Here is a 15,143-nt window from a genome sequence, read left to right on the forward strand (position 1 = left end):
TTTTGGAAATTTGGTAAAAAAAATATTTTCAAAAAATTTCCAAATTTGAAGAAGGATTTATACGACAGACCTGCGACAATACACCAAAAAAATAATCAGCGGTCAAGTAGACAGCAATATTCAGCCTTAAAGTTATGAATCTATTAAGATGCAAGATTATAATGCAGCTATCTCTGTCTTTAACTTTCAGGGTTATAGCATCTTTCTTTTGCCGTACCGCTTAAATTCTTCCCCGTGCTAAAGCTTTAAGACAATGTGAAAATCGTCTTGCAGTAAAATATTTTATGTCATTTAGTTTCAAACAAACTGCCTGAAATGCAGCGAAAATAATATTATCTCATAACCTTGCTTTGGCTTCCACACGTTCTCGTCTGCCAAATTCCGTTTCCATGACAACAGCTATTTGTCATCTCTTTGGTTATTTTCTCATCTGCAAGAATGGTAATCCAATATTTGTACAAAGGGTTCTCAATCAATTTTCGAACTGTTTAACCCCGCTTTTACTGAAAATTAAATTGTCTGGAGAGTTCTTTAAATAAATCATGAAAACTTCTTCTATATGGTTCTTGGGCTTAGTGATAAAATTGGGAAATTCATCAAATACACTTTATGTAAGCGAAATTTTAATTTCCATTGTTCTCTTCTTTCACCTTTATTTGTTGCAGTAAAGATTATAAAACATTAATTTTAGTCTTTTATATAAATGGGTTTATGGAAAGGAATGTCAATTATTTTTCAAGGTAGCCAATGTTAAATAGCTATTAGTTTTATATGTTACCAAACTTCTTTCGCTTAAGCCCAAAAATATTGACTTCCTTGGCTGATAAATTATTGATACGGAATAGATTTATTTAAAATTTCATTTTTTTACTCGATAAGACTGAAAAAATTAATTTGATAGAATCGTTCTATTACAGATTTCTGCTCGGACCAATTAAAACTGAATATATTTTACAAAATAAAAAAGGAAGTGAAAATCTTATTTTTTAGTTAAATGCAAAGGAAGCAAAATTTTTAATCTTAATTTTAACAATGCAAAAAGCACGCAATTCATTGATATAATAAAATTATAAAATTATGAACAATATAAATTTTAACATAATATTAAAAACTTCGTTATATAAGATTACATTTTTTAAATGAATTAAATTCTAGAAAAAATCAGGGTAAAAATAAAATTGGCATCATTAAAGAGACAAACATTTTAGTTTTAAGGTAGTGTAAAAGCCATTATCATTTAAATTGACAATTGATTATTATCCATTTAACATGAATATACAATTCGGAATCAATCAACCAAATGAAAATTTTTATCGGATATTGAACAAAGATCTGCCGATAGAAAATCCCTTTATTTATAACGATGTTACTTATTTTGCTTACTTTTTGATAGCAATTAAAAATAGTAATAAATACATAAATGAGAGAAAATTCTTATTAACAGTTATAGAAATCTGTGAGTAAAACTCTTTTTTTTTTTTAGTTATAAGTTACAGAATGAACATTTAAAACGAAATATTCTTTTTAAAATTAGGAAATCATTAAAATCAAGGAAAGAATACTATAATTTAATTTTAAAATACTTTCCTTGAAGTCATAGAAAAGAATCTTTTTCCTTTATTGAAAACTATGTTAGAGTTCTTTGTAAAGGCAATGAAGAGGAGGAAGGAAAAAAGAATAGTAAAAAGAAAAATTCAGTTCAAATTAAAGCAACAAATTTAATATCGTCTGCTTTAGTTTCTCATAAAAACATACTTTCTCTGATCTTCAAAGATATTAATATATCACAAACATCGATTAAATATGCTCATCTAAGTATAATCTTCATCGAAATAAAATCACTGGACGGAATAATCAAATTCCTCATCGTCTGTTCAATAACATGAAAGTAATTTAAAAATAAAAATGCATTTCAGACGTTTAATCAATTCTTTGGCCTTCTACGATAAAATCTTCAGATCATTTCTAAGGGTACCTGATGAGAAAATATCTTTTTAATGGGATGTAACATAGTATTTCATATAAAAGCAATTATATGGGGAGTAAATAAAAATACCCTGTGTAACCATTTAATAAGTGATTCTTTTAATTTAACAGATTTCTAATTTTAAAGAAATTTATGATACGAAGTATTTTTTTATGTATTAAGGATCTCGTTCTTTTTAATCATTCAGATAGTTTTACAAAATAAATAGGATTTTAAATCTTTTCAAATTATATATAGTAACTTTTTTTATTTTTAAGCAATTCTTAAAACCTTTTATGTTTCGATCCTCGCCATATTTTATCGTGTTGCATAGGAAATATAGAAAGAAAAAGCACTATAATCATCAAAAAGAAATTGATGCAAAGAAAACAGTGAATTTCTTTATTTTAGATCTCATCGAATCTAAAATCTGTGTCTGTCTCTTCTCTCCCTTTCCCTCTCTCTCTCTCTCTCTAATTTTTTTTTTTTTTATCGAAGTATTTTTTAAATCTGATACTTAAACCCTTGCTGTACTTAAGCCATAATACCTTGAAGGTGTTATCAAATGATTTAAAATGCATCCTACCTATTTATATACACTGCTAAAAATTTATTTATTCATTTAGATTAAATAATATATTATGGAGAATTTAATAAAAAGAGGGGACAATCATTCCTTTTAACATTCTTGAAAATGGAATATAGATTAATCCCAAATATGTAAGAATTAAAAAGAAATATCATTCTTTTAGCATTCTCTAAAGAACAGTATAGACTAACAAATTTGTAATAATCAAAGAGAAAAATCATTCTTTTAGTATTCTGTAAAAGGCAATATAGATTTACAAATTTGCTACAAAGTGAAAGATCTTTCTTTTAGCAGTCTCAAAAGGACAATATAGATTAACAAAGATGTGACAATCAAAAAGAAAGATAATTCTTTTAGCATTCCCGAAAGGGTAGTATAGACTAACAAGTATATAATAATCAAAGCGAAATATCATTCTTTTAGCATTCTCGAAATAACAGTACAGAAAAACAAAGATGTAACAATGAAAAGGAAAGATCATTCTTTTAGCATTCTCGGAAGGACAGTATAAAATAACAAGGATGTAATAGTAAAAAGAAATATCATTCTTTTAGCATTCTCGAAAGGGCAGTATAAACTAATAATCAAAGCGAAACATCATTCTTTTTGCATTCTCGAAAGGGCAATTTAGATTAACAATTATGTAACAAAGATAAAAATCATTCTTTTAGAATGACTGAAGTCGGAATATAGACGGAGTTGGAGGAGTTAATCGTCAAAATGTCCATATTTAGATTTTGTAGAATCTTGATTTTTATATCTTTCTGAATTCCAGAAAATAATTTCTTTTAAATAATGAATAATTGTGAACAAATGAATTCAAATCCACAAACCCATTTAGAATGTTGAAATCTGGTATATAATTTTATTGACAAAAAAGTAGCTCTGTAAAAAATTTTAAATAAAATATGACATTGGTTAATTATCTTTTGGCTTGTTAGTTGACGGGATATCTTAAAGAAACAATGGCAGTTAGATGAATTTTGGAATATGATTATTTTACTTTAAATTTTCGATACATTCAGTTTGCAAGAAATACTAAATGCTTATTGGATTATCTTCCTTAAACATCGAAAGGTGAAAACAAAACACAGCATATAATGTAAGTATACGAAAAAGTTGAAAGCAGAACACACCTGCTAGTTATCTTTCTTGTTCCTGCAAAGTAAATTGTCTTAAAGATATGGTACCATGGCATATTTATTTTATTAACAAAAACTACTTTACAAATTGAAATTCCCTGTTGTAATAAAAGTAAAATATTGCTAGGATTTGATGAAAAAAATTCAAAAAACAGAAATCTGTCTCAATTCTTTATCCACTTTCATTTCATTTAAATGCAGTGACGCTTTTCATTCCTGACTTAAAGTGGGCATAATTCGGCAGGTATCTTCCATTTTACTAAGTTCCATCCTACAGAAAAATGAAAAATAAAAGAGTTTTACAGACTAATCTTTCTCTCAGTTAACCCTAAAAGAAAAAACAGAAGCATGAAAAACAAATGAGCACCACACAATACCATTATGCTTTCTATTTTTCGATAGCGCCATAGTTTCGTCTTCATCTGTCTTCCGTCTCCATGGAAACGCAGCTGATGACAGAGCAATTTTGTGGTTCTCAGCTACCCATCTATGAGTATGCTAATTCGATATTTGTAAACAATGAATTATCGTCTAATTTCCGGACTGATTAACTCTCCTTTTGTCCTGAGTTGAATTGTCTTAAGTACTTTCTGTAAATAAATCGAAAGAGATTATTTCTCTATGATTTCCTAGGTACATTTAAACCTACTCATTGCATTCTGTAAATAAATCGTAAGATATGCATTTATGCTACGATATTCCAGGCAAATTAATCATTCTGTTGTCCAAAATTAAATTGTTCTTGTAAGTATTCTGTAAATAAATTGATATTTCTGTACGATTTTCTATGCAGATTAAGCCTATTTTTGTCCTAAATTGAATTGTCTTATATGTATTCTGTAAATACATCGAAGAAAATTATTTCTCTCTGAATTTTCATGTAGATTAAGCTTATTTTGTTCCAAAATTCAATTGTCTTGCATGCATTCTGTAAAACAAATCGAAAGGAAATCACGGTTTTCCAAATATATTAAGCCTAAATATATCATCCAAAATTGAATTGTGTCATTGTATTCTGTTAATAAATCGAAAGAGATTATTTCCCTATGTTTTTCCATGTAGATGAAGCCTATTTTGGTCCTAAATTGAATTGTCTGACATGTATTCTGTGAATAAATGGAAAGAGATTATTTCTCTATGACTTTGCATGTAGATTACGCCTATCTTTATTCTAAATTGAATTGAATTGTCTTGCATGCATTTATGTAAGTAAATCGAAGACGATTATTTCTCTACGATTTTCCATGTACAGTGGCACAAACAATTGAGAGTACACCTTACTTTTACTTGATAAATCCGACTTTCAATATAAATAACACATTACCGGAAAGTGCAAATATGTTTTTATTTTTACACATAACAAATGGTTTAATTTAGAGTAAAAATAAAGAAAAATCAACGAAATTCTTCTAAATTGAAAAATTTCAGAAGCATTTAAAAAAAATATACGCAGAGTTTTGCCTCAAAAAATTGAGAATACACCAATGAAATTCTTGTAATATCTCGCATAAAAACAAAATGTCACTATTAAGTTGCATGTCTTTGGGCTTTTATAATGGCCTCTAAACGTCGTGGTACCGATTCGACCCATTTTTGGTGGTATCTGAAGATATTTTACCCCATTCTTCTTGCACCACTTGTTTTAAATGGGTTTTGTATCTAATTTTGTGTTTTTGAACCACTGCTTCGAGTATGGCCCACGAATATTCAATGGTATTGATGTCGGGGTACTGTGGTGATGTGTGTAACTGCTGTTTACAATGAAAAAGACACCATATTTTGACGTTACGTGCATTCTGTTTGGGGTCGTTGTCCTACTGGAAAATGAAATTATCATCTAAACCCAAATTTTTGGCACTTTCCTTTAGATTGCTGTGAAGTATATCCAAGTAAACCATATCGTTCATAATGCCATCTATAAAAATTAAATTTCCTACCCCGGATGGAGCCATGCAACCTCAAATCATGACGGAGTCACCATCATGTTTGACTGTAGGACGTAATCTTTTTTAATCCAAAGCAATATTAGGCTTTCTCCATACAGTACGATGGCTGTCACTGCCAAAAATGTAGAGTTTTCTTTCATTACTAAATATAGCTTTCTTCCAAAGGTTATTGGTCTTCAATTGATGAGTTTTTGCAAACTTCAAATGCTTTTTCTGAATTTGCAAGCTGGTGAACGGTTTCTTTCAAACAATGCGATTTTTATATACAGCTTGTCTAATGGCATTTCGTACAGTTTCAGCATTTATACTTCTGCCTATGATTTCAAAAGTTTCTGCAACAAGTTGGATGAACCATATGGTCGCAGCAATCTAAAGGAAAGTGTTAGAAATTTGGTATTAGATGGAAATTCCATTTTCCAGCAGGACAACGACCCCAAACAGAATGCACGTAACGTCAAAATATGGTGTCTTTTTCATTGTAAACAGCAGTTACATACACCACCACAGTACCCCGACATCAATGCCATTGAATATTCGTGGGCCATACTCGAAGCAGTGGTTCAAAAACACAAAAATAGATACAAAACCCATTTAAAACAAGTGGGGCAAGAAGAATTGGGTAAAATACCTTCAAATACCACCAAAAATTTGTCGAATCGGTACCACGACGTTTAGAGGCCATTATAAAAGCCCAAAGACATGCAACTTAATAGTGACATTTTGTTTTTATGCGAGATATTACAAGAATTTCATTGGTGTATTCTCAATTTTTTGAGGCAAAACTCTGCGTATATATTTTTTAAATGCTTCTGAAATTTTTCAATTTAGAAGAATTTTGTTGATTTTTCTTTATTTTTACTCTAAATTAAACCATTTGTTATGTGTAAAAATAAAAACATATTTGCACTTCCCGGTAATGTGTTATTTATATTGAAAGTCGGATTTATCAAGTAAAAGTAAGGTGTACTCTCAATTTTTTGAGCCACTTTATATTAAGCCTATTTTGGTCCTAAATTGAATTGTCTTACATGCATTATGTAAATAAATTGAAGGAAGTCACGGTTTTTCAAATATATTAAGCCTAAATTTATCCAAAATTGAATTGTGTCATTGTACTCTGTAAATAAATCGAAGAAGATTATTTCCCTACGTTTTTCCACGTAAATTAAGCCTATTTTGGTTCTAAATTGATTTCTCTGACATGCATTCGGTAAATAAATCGAAGGAGATTTTTTCTCTACGATTTTCCATGTATATTAAGCGTATTTTGGTCCTAAATTGAATTGTCTTGAATGCAAATAAATCGAAGGAGATTATTTCCCTATGTTTTTCCATGTATGTTAAGCTTATTTTTATTCTAAATTGCATGTATTATGTGAATAAATCGAAGGAGATTATTTCTCTATGATTTTCCATCTAGATTGAGCCTATTTTTATCCTAAAATGAACTGTCTTGCATGCATTATGTAAATAAATCGAAAAAGATTATTCACTAGGATTTTTAAACTTTGAGATGACAGGAGTTTATGCCATATATGGTTTATTGATGTTCCTTTTTCACCTCACTTTATAATTTCTTTTGCTTTTATCTGTTTTATAAGATATTTTATTGTTCTTTTCTGCAAATATACTTACAAGAACTAATAAAAATAAAAACAAATTTATTTTTATATCCCATTAAAGTAAAAGCGTGTTAAAATTAGCCTCTCGTATTGTTAACTTTTTATTGTAGAAAAAGCTGGGTGTAATTTTTTAAATAATTCATTTGCCCTGGTCTGTGCTTTTCTGAGGGCATAGTTATTATTCCAATGTCATACTTGGATTAATATTTTTGTACTTTTTAAGTCCCTCTTTCATACATATCGGCTTAAAATAAAATTTACTGATTACACGTATTCAAAATTAGCTACTAGAAAATCCGTACCCTTTATTTAACTGCATTTCACTAAATGATTGCAATTTGGTCAAACACTAGTTCTTTAAAAAAAATCATTCTTAGCATTCTTATAATAGTAATTTCTGTAGTTTTAGTGTATTATTGGTATAGTAATCCTACTGAAAATAAAATAAGCACGGTGTAATATTAGAAATTGAACAGCTAATGTCACCAACTCGTCGAAGACAGGCCATATATATATATATATATTATGAAACATGCATTTAAAAAATAAATCAGAAAAAAGAATGAAATCTACTTTTGCAAATTTCATGTTATTATGTGAGAACATTATTATTTGTTAAGTAATTGTTTGTCTTAATTAAGTCATAAACCAGTTTAAACTGGTTTGAAACAATCACGTGACTATCAGATTATGCATACTTCGATGTTTAGAAAATGATGGGTTCTCAAAATCGTTCGAGCTCCAAACTTTGTTTGCTAGCTAGAAAAATTTTAAATTAAAAAATATGTATATTATTATATTTACACTTGCATTTATTCCAATTTTGTTCTCTGTGTTTCTTGGGGCGATAACTTCTTACGATCCTGTTCTTTATTGGCTGGGTCGGAGAATCGGGTATATGGCGTGCATTTGCACCAAGTTGGAACTTTTTGTTGGCGATAAGTCGTTAAATGTGACAACCTTCTTTATCATTTTCTAATAACCCTAAAAGCGAAAAATTGATGCCTCAAAAGCGATAAATGGCCAATTTTTTGCCATGCATTTTGAGGTTTCAAGAACCTCAAACCAAAACAACATTATCTTCTCACATTATAAATATATATATTGTTTTTTTTAGTCGGTCTTCCTTATATGATCATACACTTCATTCTTTTATAACCTAGCAGAGTGAAACGGGTCTTACAGAAGAAATCTTCCGTCAGTTAACTCAGAAAAATAAAAGCAGGAAAAGAAAAGTGCAGCCACATAATATCGTTTCGGCTGTTATTCATCGTTAGCGCAGTAACTTCGTTTCATCTGCCTTTTGTTTCCATAGCAACAGAACTAATGGCAATAGCTATTCTGTGATCTTTTCAATTATTTTCTCATTTAGAGGATGGCAATGCAGTATTTGTATACAGCGACCTCTCGATTAATTTTCGAAGGTTTTACTCCCCGTTTGGCCTAAATTGAATTTATCTGGGCACTCTTTTAAATAAATCATGAAGGATACTTTATTTACATTTTTCAAGCCCTTAAATCGTAAAAACGTAATGCTTTCCGGAGTTATTTATTTATATATATTATTTTGTGATAAATTCATATTCTCTTTGTGTTATTTCCTTGTTTGTATGCTTTAATAAAAGGAACAATCGTTTTTGAATTAAAGGATAATATATATATAAATGTTGTATAAAGAATAATACATATAATAGTAATTATATAATGAAGTGAAATGGCGAGGATAATTCAGTTTCCGTTTAGTATTTTTGCTACAAGTTAATGTAATAATGGTAGAATATAAGTAAGAGTTTCTGCTTATAAATACATAAATGTTGTAAAATTTAATGTATGTTTTTATGCACCAGTTATTTGCAGATATTATGCTATAGCAGCTTATAAATTTAAATAATTCGTTCGCAGTTTTAAATGTTTTAATTTTTTGCTAATGCAGTCAAAATATCAGCAAGAAAATTGATAAAAATAAATTTTCATAAAGACTAGAATATTTTATAATTTTTCATCATCTAGCACAGAAAGAAATAATGATGATAATCGGCATAGTTTTTTAAATTTTTTTTAATTTAATTTCTTTTATTTTTTTAACGTTTACTTCAAATGAATATAGTACTGTTTTAAATTATATTTTCACAATAAATATATTCTAATTAATAAGCTACACAGAAAGAGGTAAAATTGATATAAGAATAAGATTAACAAAATTCTTAGTTGTTGAGGTTGCGACCAGAGCAATTATTTATTTTTTGCAATAGCTTTCAAAAAGATTGTGTGGAGAAAAATGAACGTCTATTTATGATGAGTTTAGACAGTATGAAATGAAATGAAAAGTAGCAAAATCGGTGCAATGATTAGAGATGGAGAACTATAGTTGTTTTTAACCCATAGAAAGCGAATGATGAAGTAAAAGCTTTTATATTTCTTTCTAAAATAGAGAGGTATGAGAGACATGTGATCACTGACGATTTATCCAGGGTTAAGGATTTTCCATAAAAATGTTCGAAATCAAATTAATTGTTACGGTTAAGGGACTGTATCTTTTGTTTTGTCAATTATTTCAAACATATAGATTAATTGCAACAATTATGAAAATATTTATGACATGCTATCATACAAATTTTATTCCCTCACATAATGTCAACTTCATTTTTGTCAAGCATACTGATAGAATTTTAAATATTCTGAATGAACAAATTCGCTGTTCCATTTATAAGGCATGTAATAAGGTTTTGTAAATATAAAACAAATATAATATTCATTGACTTTATTTCAAAGACGCCCAATAAAATTAGACTTAAGAAATTATTTTTCTATGACTTAATTTTTAGGTGGTTTTTACGGAATTAATTTCTTTGCTTTTTCAACTTAAATTTACGATGAAATTCTAAAACGATGAATAAATTGAATGAGAAAAGTTATTGTTAAAAATGCTAAAAATACTTGTTAAAAATTCTAAGCTGCTGTTCATGTGATCTTAATAAAGTACACGCAGATTTCTGTCAAGTTCAATAATTGACTTAGTACAAATGTACCTCTACGGTGTTCTGTGAAGCCACACCTTAACCAGCCAGTGAAAAATTCAATTAGATTTTATGAAAGCGTATGATATTTATAAAATAAGAATTATATATTCTTAGAATATATTTAAAAATAAATTTGAAAAAATGTTTAAAAGTATTTAAAAGGAAGTATTCAGTCTGAATCAAAGCGGTACATTTAAATGCGTCTATAATAATCATCATTGAACGGAATAACCAATTTTTATCGTCTGTCTGATAGCATGAAATTAAATTAAAAAATAAAAACCGTTTTCAGACATTTAATCATCGCTTTAATCGTTTGCTATAAAGGAACTCTTCTAAACATATTTAATAAGCAAAGTATTTATCATTCGGTACGAAAAAGAACTTATTTTAGAATTCATTATTCGAAGAATAATTAGAAATAAAACTAAAATTTTAAATAATGTTTTATGAAAATTTATTTCGTGTAGAAATGTTTCTTCATATAGATTTAAGAATTATAAATTTAGAACGTAGTTTTAAGAATTCAGGGAATATTTTAAACTAATTGTTAGTCCTAAACAGTTTCAAAAAAAAGTTGAACAATTATTGAACTTTACAAATTATCCAATCGCAAGATTTGGGTGAATTTCATATTTTTATCCTCGATTACAAATATTCATTTTTAGTTTTATATTTATATGCTTCTCGTGTCTATAAATGTAAGAATTTTAAAGCAGAATGGAGAACAGGAAAATAAAAAATGCACTATTTTCATAAAACTGTTTTTGAATCACGTGTTGCCATTCCCGACCAGAGAAAAATATACTTTTATGCGCATTGCCACTATATCAAATGAAAATATTAAATACGTTTATTTGTGATAATAATCGTGTTTATTAATGCTATTTTTCAAATTTTAATTTCCAAAATCATCGCCGGAAACATTAAGATTATGAAACAAAAATGCGAGGTAAAAAAAGTCAGTGATAAAGATAATTTTTGATACTTTAAGAATAATATGTTTATTAGCAATTCGAGATCGTTTGATTCCATAGCATAATAAAAAAACAAAAAAAATTATTATTCCGCGTTTCAAAAAAAATTATGAAGCAAGGCGAACAATATCAAATTTTATTTCCAATAGAAACTTATTTTTCAAATTACTTTTCCTTCTATTTTACAAATAAGCAATTGAAATTTCCCTTTTTTTCTGTTCTACGCATTTTTAAAATATAAATAGTAGAAAAATATGCTCGAAACTTTTACCTCAGACGATTTAATTTCTAATCGGATAAAATATTTGAATTATTAAACAAAACAGAATTTGTGAACAAATAAATACAAATTTAAACAAAAAAAAATTATTGATTTTCTTCTTCTGAAAGGTTTCTTAATAAGTTTTTATTCCCTTTTTTTATGAGAACAAATAGAGTAAAATGAATCAGGCAATAAGTTAAAAGTGTTTAATGCATCAAGAAAAAATTCTTGATGATCTTTTCATTTTCCTCTTAGAAAACGCAAAGAATAAAACCATTAAAACTAGCTAATGAGAAATTTGTGTCAGAATAATGCTCTCTTCAAAGGTAATACTCGCCTTTCATTTCATTAGTCTCATTTTTATGTAGTTTATTAACAATTAGCCCTGCAAAAAATAGGGAAGATCTTTCATTTCAGCCCTTTGGTGGTCTGTACAAATAAAAAAATGCAATTGTATACAAGGATTTTGATCAAAATCACATTAACGCAGGGATTTCAAGCCCTAAGCACAATCTCAATTCTAGGTTGCAAATCTAATTACTTCATTGTTTTATTTATTCATATAATGTCTTCCGTTTGATTCATACACATACAGTTAACCGAAATTTTCTGTTGACTAAGAATCGTAATAATTTGAATTGAAAGAACATGTGATTAAATTTAAAAATAATAAAAACTTTGCCGTATTTGATCAATTACACTAAAAAAATTTTAGCACTCCATTAAGAGAGCCGCTGTCAAATCATTTACAAATGAGAAAGACGTGATACTGATACTTTTTGTTCGAGTAAAATACATTCTTCCTTTTTTTTGGAACATAACGCTATAAGCTTAGTTTTTGAAAAGATTTCGCTACAATTTTAGAGAATTTTTTTATGTTTATAATATTATACAATATTAATAAATTTGACATCATTGTAAATTCTTCTTTTAAAAAAATTCCAGTTTAGGATAATTGATTAACATTTAAGAATAATTATATTACTTTTGCTGCTCTAATATTTCTTGAGTTGCACCATTTTTATCTTCTCATATACGTAGTATAGAGAAAATATAGTAATCGTCAAAAAATTCAAGATCCGCATTCGATACTGTGATGAATCTCCATATTTTAGATCTCGTAGAGTTCGGAAAACGCATTTTTGGAAAATATCTGTCTGTCTGTGACAAAAATAACTCAAATCCGCTTTGAGATAGACGACTGAATGTTGGTACACAATCTTAACACAAAATTTTCAGATTTTTATCAAATTTTGAGTAAGACTTGTTCAAGAGAATGTCTGTCTGTCCGGCTGTTCGAATACAGGTTAACGCGACAACTATAAAATGAAGAAAGCCAGTGTGATAAAATTCGATGAACAGATTTAACATCTATAGTGTAGTCACCTGCCAAAGTTTGAACCCAAAACCAACAATGGGTTGACTGTCTGTAGGTCTGTATTTTCAGAAACATTTAAACGTGATTATTGAAAACCGCAATGAGTCAAATATATCAAATGTGGTATGAGATTTTGGGATTGCAAGTGTAGTCTTGTTAAATCTTTGTTCCAATCAGTTGGAAAAACGCGTCTGAAGATTTGAATTTCGGATGCTATCAATTGCATGCCAGTGATTAATCGCCAATAAACTCGCCAAAGTTGGCACGATAGATTCAGTAAAAATGTTAAATCACGCCAAAATTTAGTATTTCCTAACTATTGTATACCAGGAACATGCAAGGCTTTCTCTAGCACAACAGGTATAATAAAGAATACGCAAAACAACTTCAGCTTGTTTAATAACTATCCTAGTATATATAGTAATAAAATGTAGTTCTTATTATTGGATTCATTGCGAAATTTATTATCATGGTATTCCATATGGTCCATGCCTCGAACTCACAACTCACATCCCATTAGCTGTTAACTGCTACCACGTACAAAAAATTCTCAAATGTATTTTAGACGATATTATATTATTAAATAAGAATTTGGCGTAGATCTGTTCCACGAGTACTTAAGTAGCTTTATTTCTCTTGCTTTTCCCGTTTATGAGTTATTGTATTCAGATACAGATACACAAATGTTATACCGAGAATGATCTTGGAACTCAAAAATGGCCAGATTCAGAGCAATTTTGAATGAAAGTTTTTTGATGGTTGAGATACTTTATTTTTGTATATTTCATAAATGAGAAAGAAAAAAGAAAGAAATGCTGCAAAGGTTTAAAGTGTTAGGAAATATTTTTCGAATATAAATCTGTTCAAATTCTAACAAAGGATCTAAATTTTAATTTTAACTTTTCGATATTTATCTAGCCGCCTTTGGCAACTAGCTAATATACCTGTAATAAGGAAATATTTTTATTTTAATTTAACTTCCCATTTACAGTTTGGTGTCTATGATTTCCTCAATAATGTTGTTTTTTTCTAATTGTGCTGGACTATAAAGATGTGTTATTTTAATATCTTTTCTCTTTAAGGTGTGTATGAACCATCCTAATAAAATCGAGTACTCTATTTAAAAAAAGGTATTAAAAATGTATTGCCTTCTAATTTTTGCTATTATAGCTTCACTTTATTAATCTTTATGTAAACTACGCATATGTGAAATGAAATCCTTCTTTAGCTTTTGACAGTGTAAAAAAAACATAAATAAATTTTCAATGACGAAAATGAAAACAATTTGAATTTTGATACAACACTGAAACTATTGCTGAAAATTACACAAAAAAAATATTTTTATAAGTTTTCAATATTTAATTCAAAAAATTAAATTCATATCATTAAACATTGAGAATTGTCTCCACAAAACGTTCTAACATATTCTGCAATAAATGTGTTAATCCAGAGAACGCCTTACATGCCACATGCATGCGATATTTAGGAAATATTATTTTGTGTCAATTTAGCATTTTTACTGAATCTATAGTTTGTTTTTTGACGTGGTTTCTTTGTTATTATTCGCTGCTTTTAACCTGGCATGCGGTTAAAATTATCCGAAAATCGAATTCGGATTTTAGATGCTTTCTTCCCAATGGATTGAAACAATAATTTGATACAAAATTACACATGCAGTCATGAAATACCATAACAAATCTGATACATTTAAATCTTTGCGTTTTGATTATCGCGTTTACATGTGTCTGAAAGGACAGACCGACAGACGGTCAACCCTTTGATGGATTTGGCTTGAAAAATTGATAGGTGCCTACTCAATAGATATTAAATCTGTTTATTTATCTAGCTTTCTTCATTTTGTAATTGTCGTATTAACCTGTATTCGAGCAGCCGGACAGACAGACTTCCATTGAACGGAATATGCTTTAAATTTGATAGAAATCTACGAATTTTGTGTAAGGCCCGTATACCAAATTTCATCCATCACGTTCAAAGCAGTTTTGAGTTGTCCTCGTCACAAACAGACAGACGGACATTTTCCAAAAATATTTTTTTCGATCTCAGGGAGTGGATTCAAACTCAAAAACGTGAAGATTCATCGAAATCTCGAGCTTGAATTGTTTGAGGATTAGTAATATTTTCTCTGTACTTCATATACAAGAAAGTAAAAAGGTAATTTTATAAAGATGAAAAGATCAATTTATAATGATGGCAAAATCAATTTTTATAATAATTCTATTT

At 28.6% G+C, this 15,143-nt stretch overlaps 1 protein-coding gene across 2 annotated transcripts in view; it reads left to right on the forward strand.

Annotated features, from left to right (window-relative positions):
* The first annotated feature begins 526 nt into the window (after nt 1–526).
* The window catches only part of LOC129971363 (sodium/potassium-transporting ATPase subunit beta-like), a 73,560-nt gene continuing 58,943 nt past the window's right edge, over nt 527–15,143 (forward strand). For both annotated transcript variants that reach the window (XM_056085058.1, XM_056085059.1), the window contains exon 1: nt 527–611. In XM_056085058.1, coding sequence (XP_055941033.1) covers nt 610–611 — 2 coding nt within the window. In that variant the 5' untranslated portion in view covers nt 527–609. The remainder of the gene's footprint in view (nt 612–15,143) is intronic.

Source organism: Argiope bruennichi, chromosome 6 (genome assembly GCF_947563725.1).
Source record: "Argiope bruennichi chromosome 6, qqArgBrue1.1, whole genome shotgun sequence".
In the NCBI taxonomy this organism is placed as follows: domain Eukaryota; kingdom Metazoa; phylum Arthropoda; class Arachnida; order Araneae; family Araneidae; genus Argiope; species Argiope bruennichi.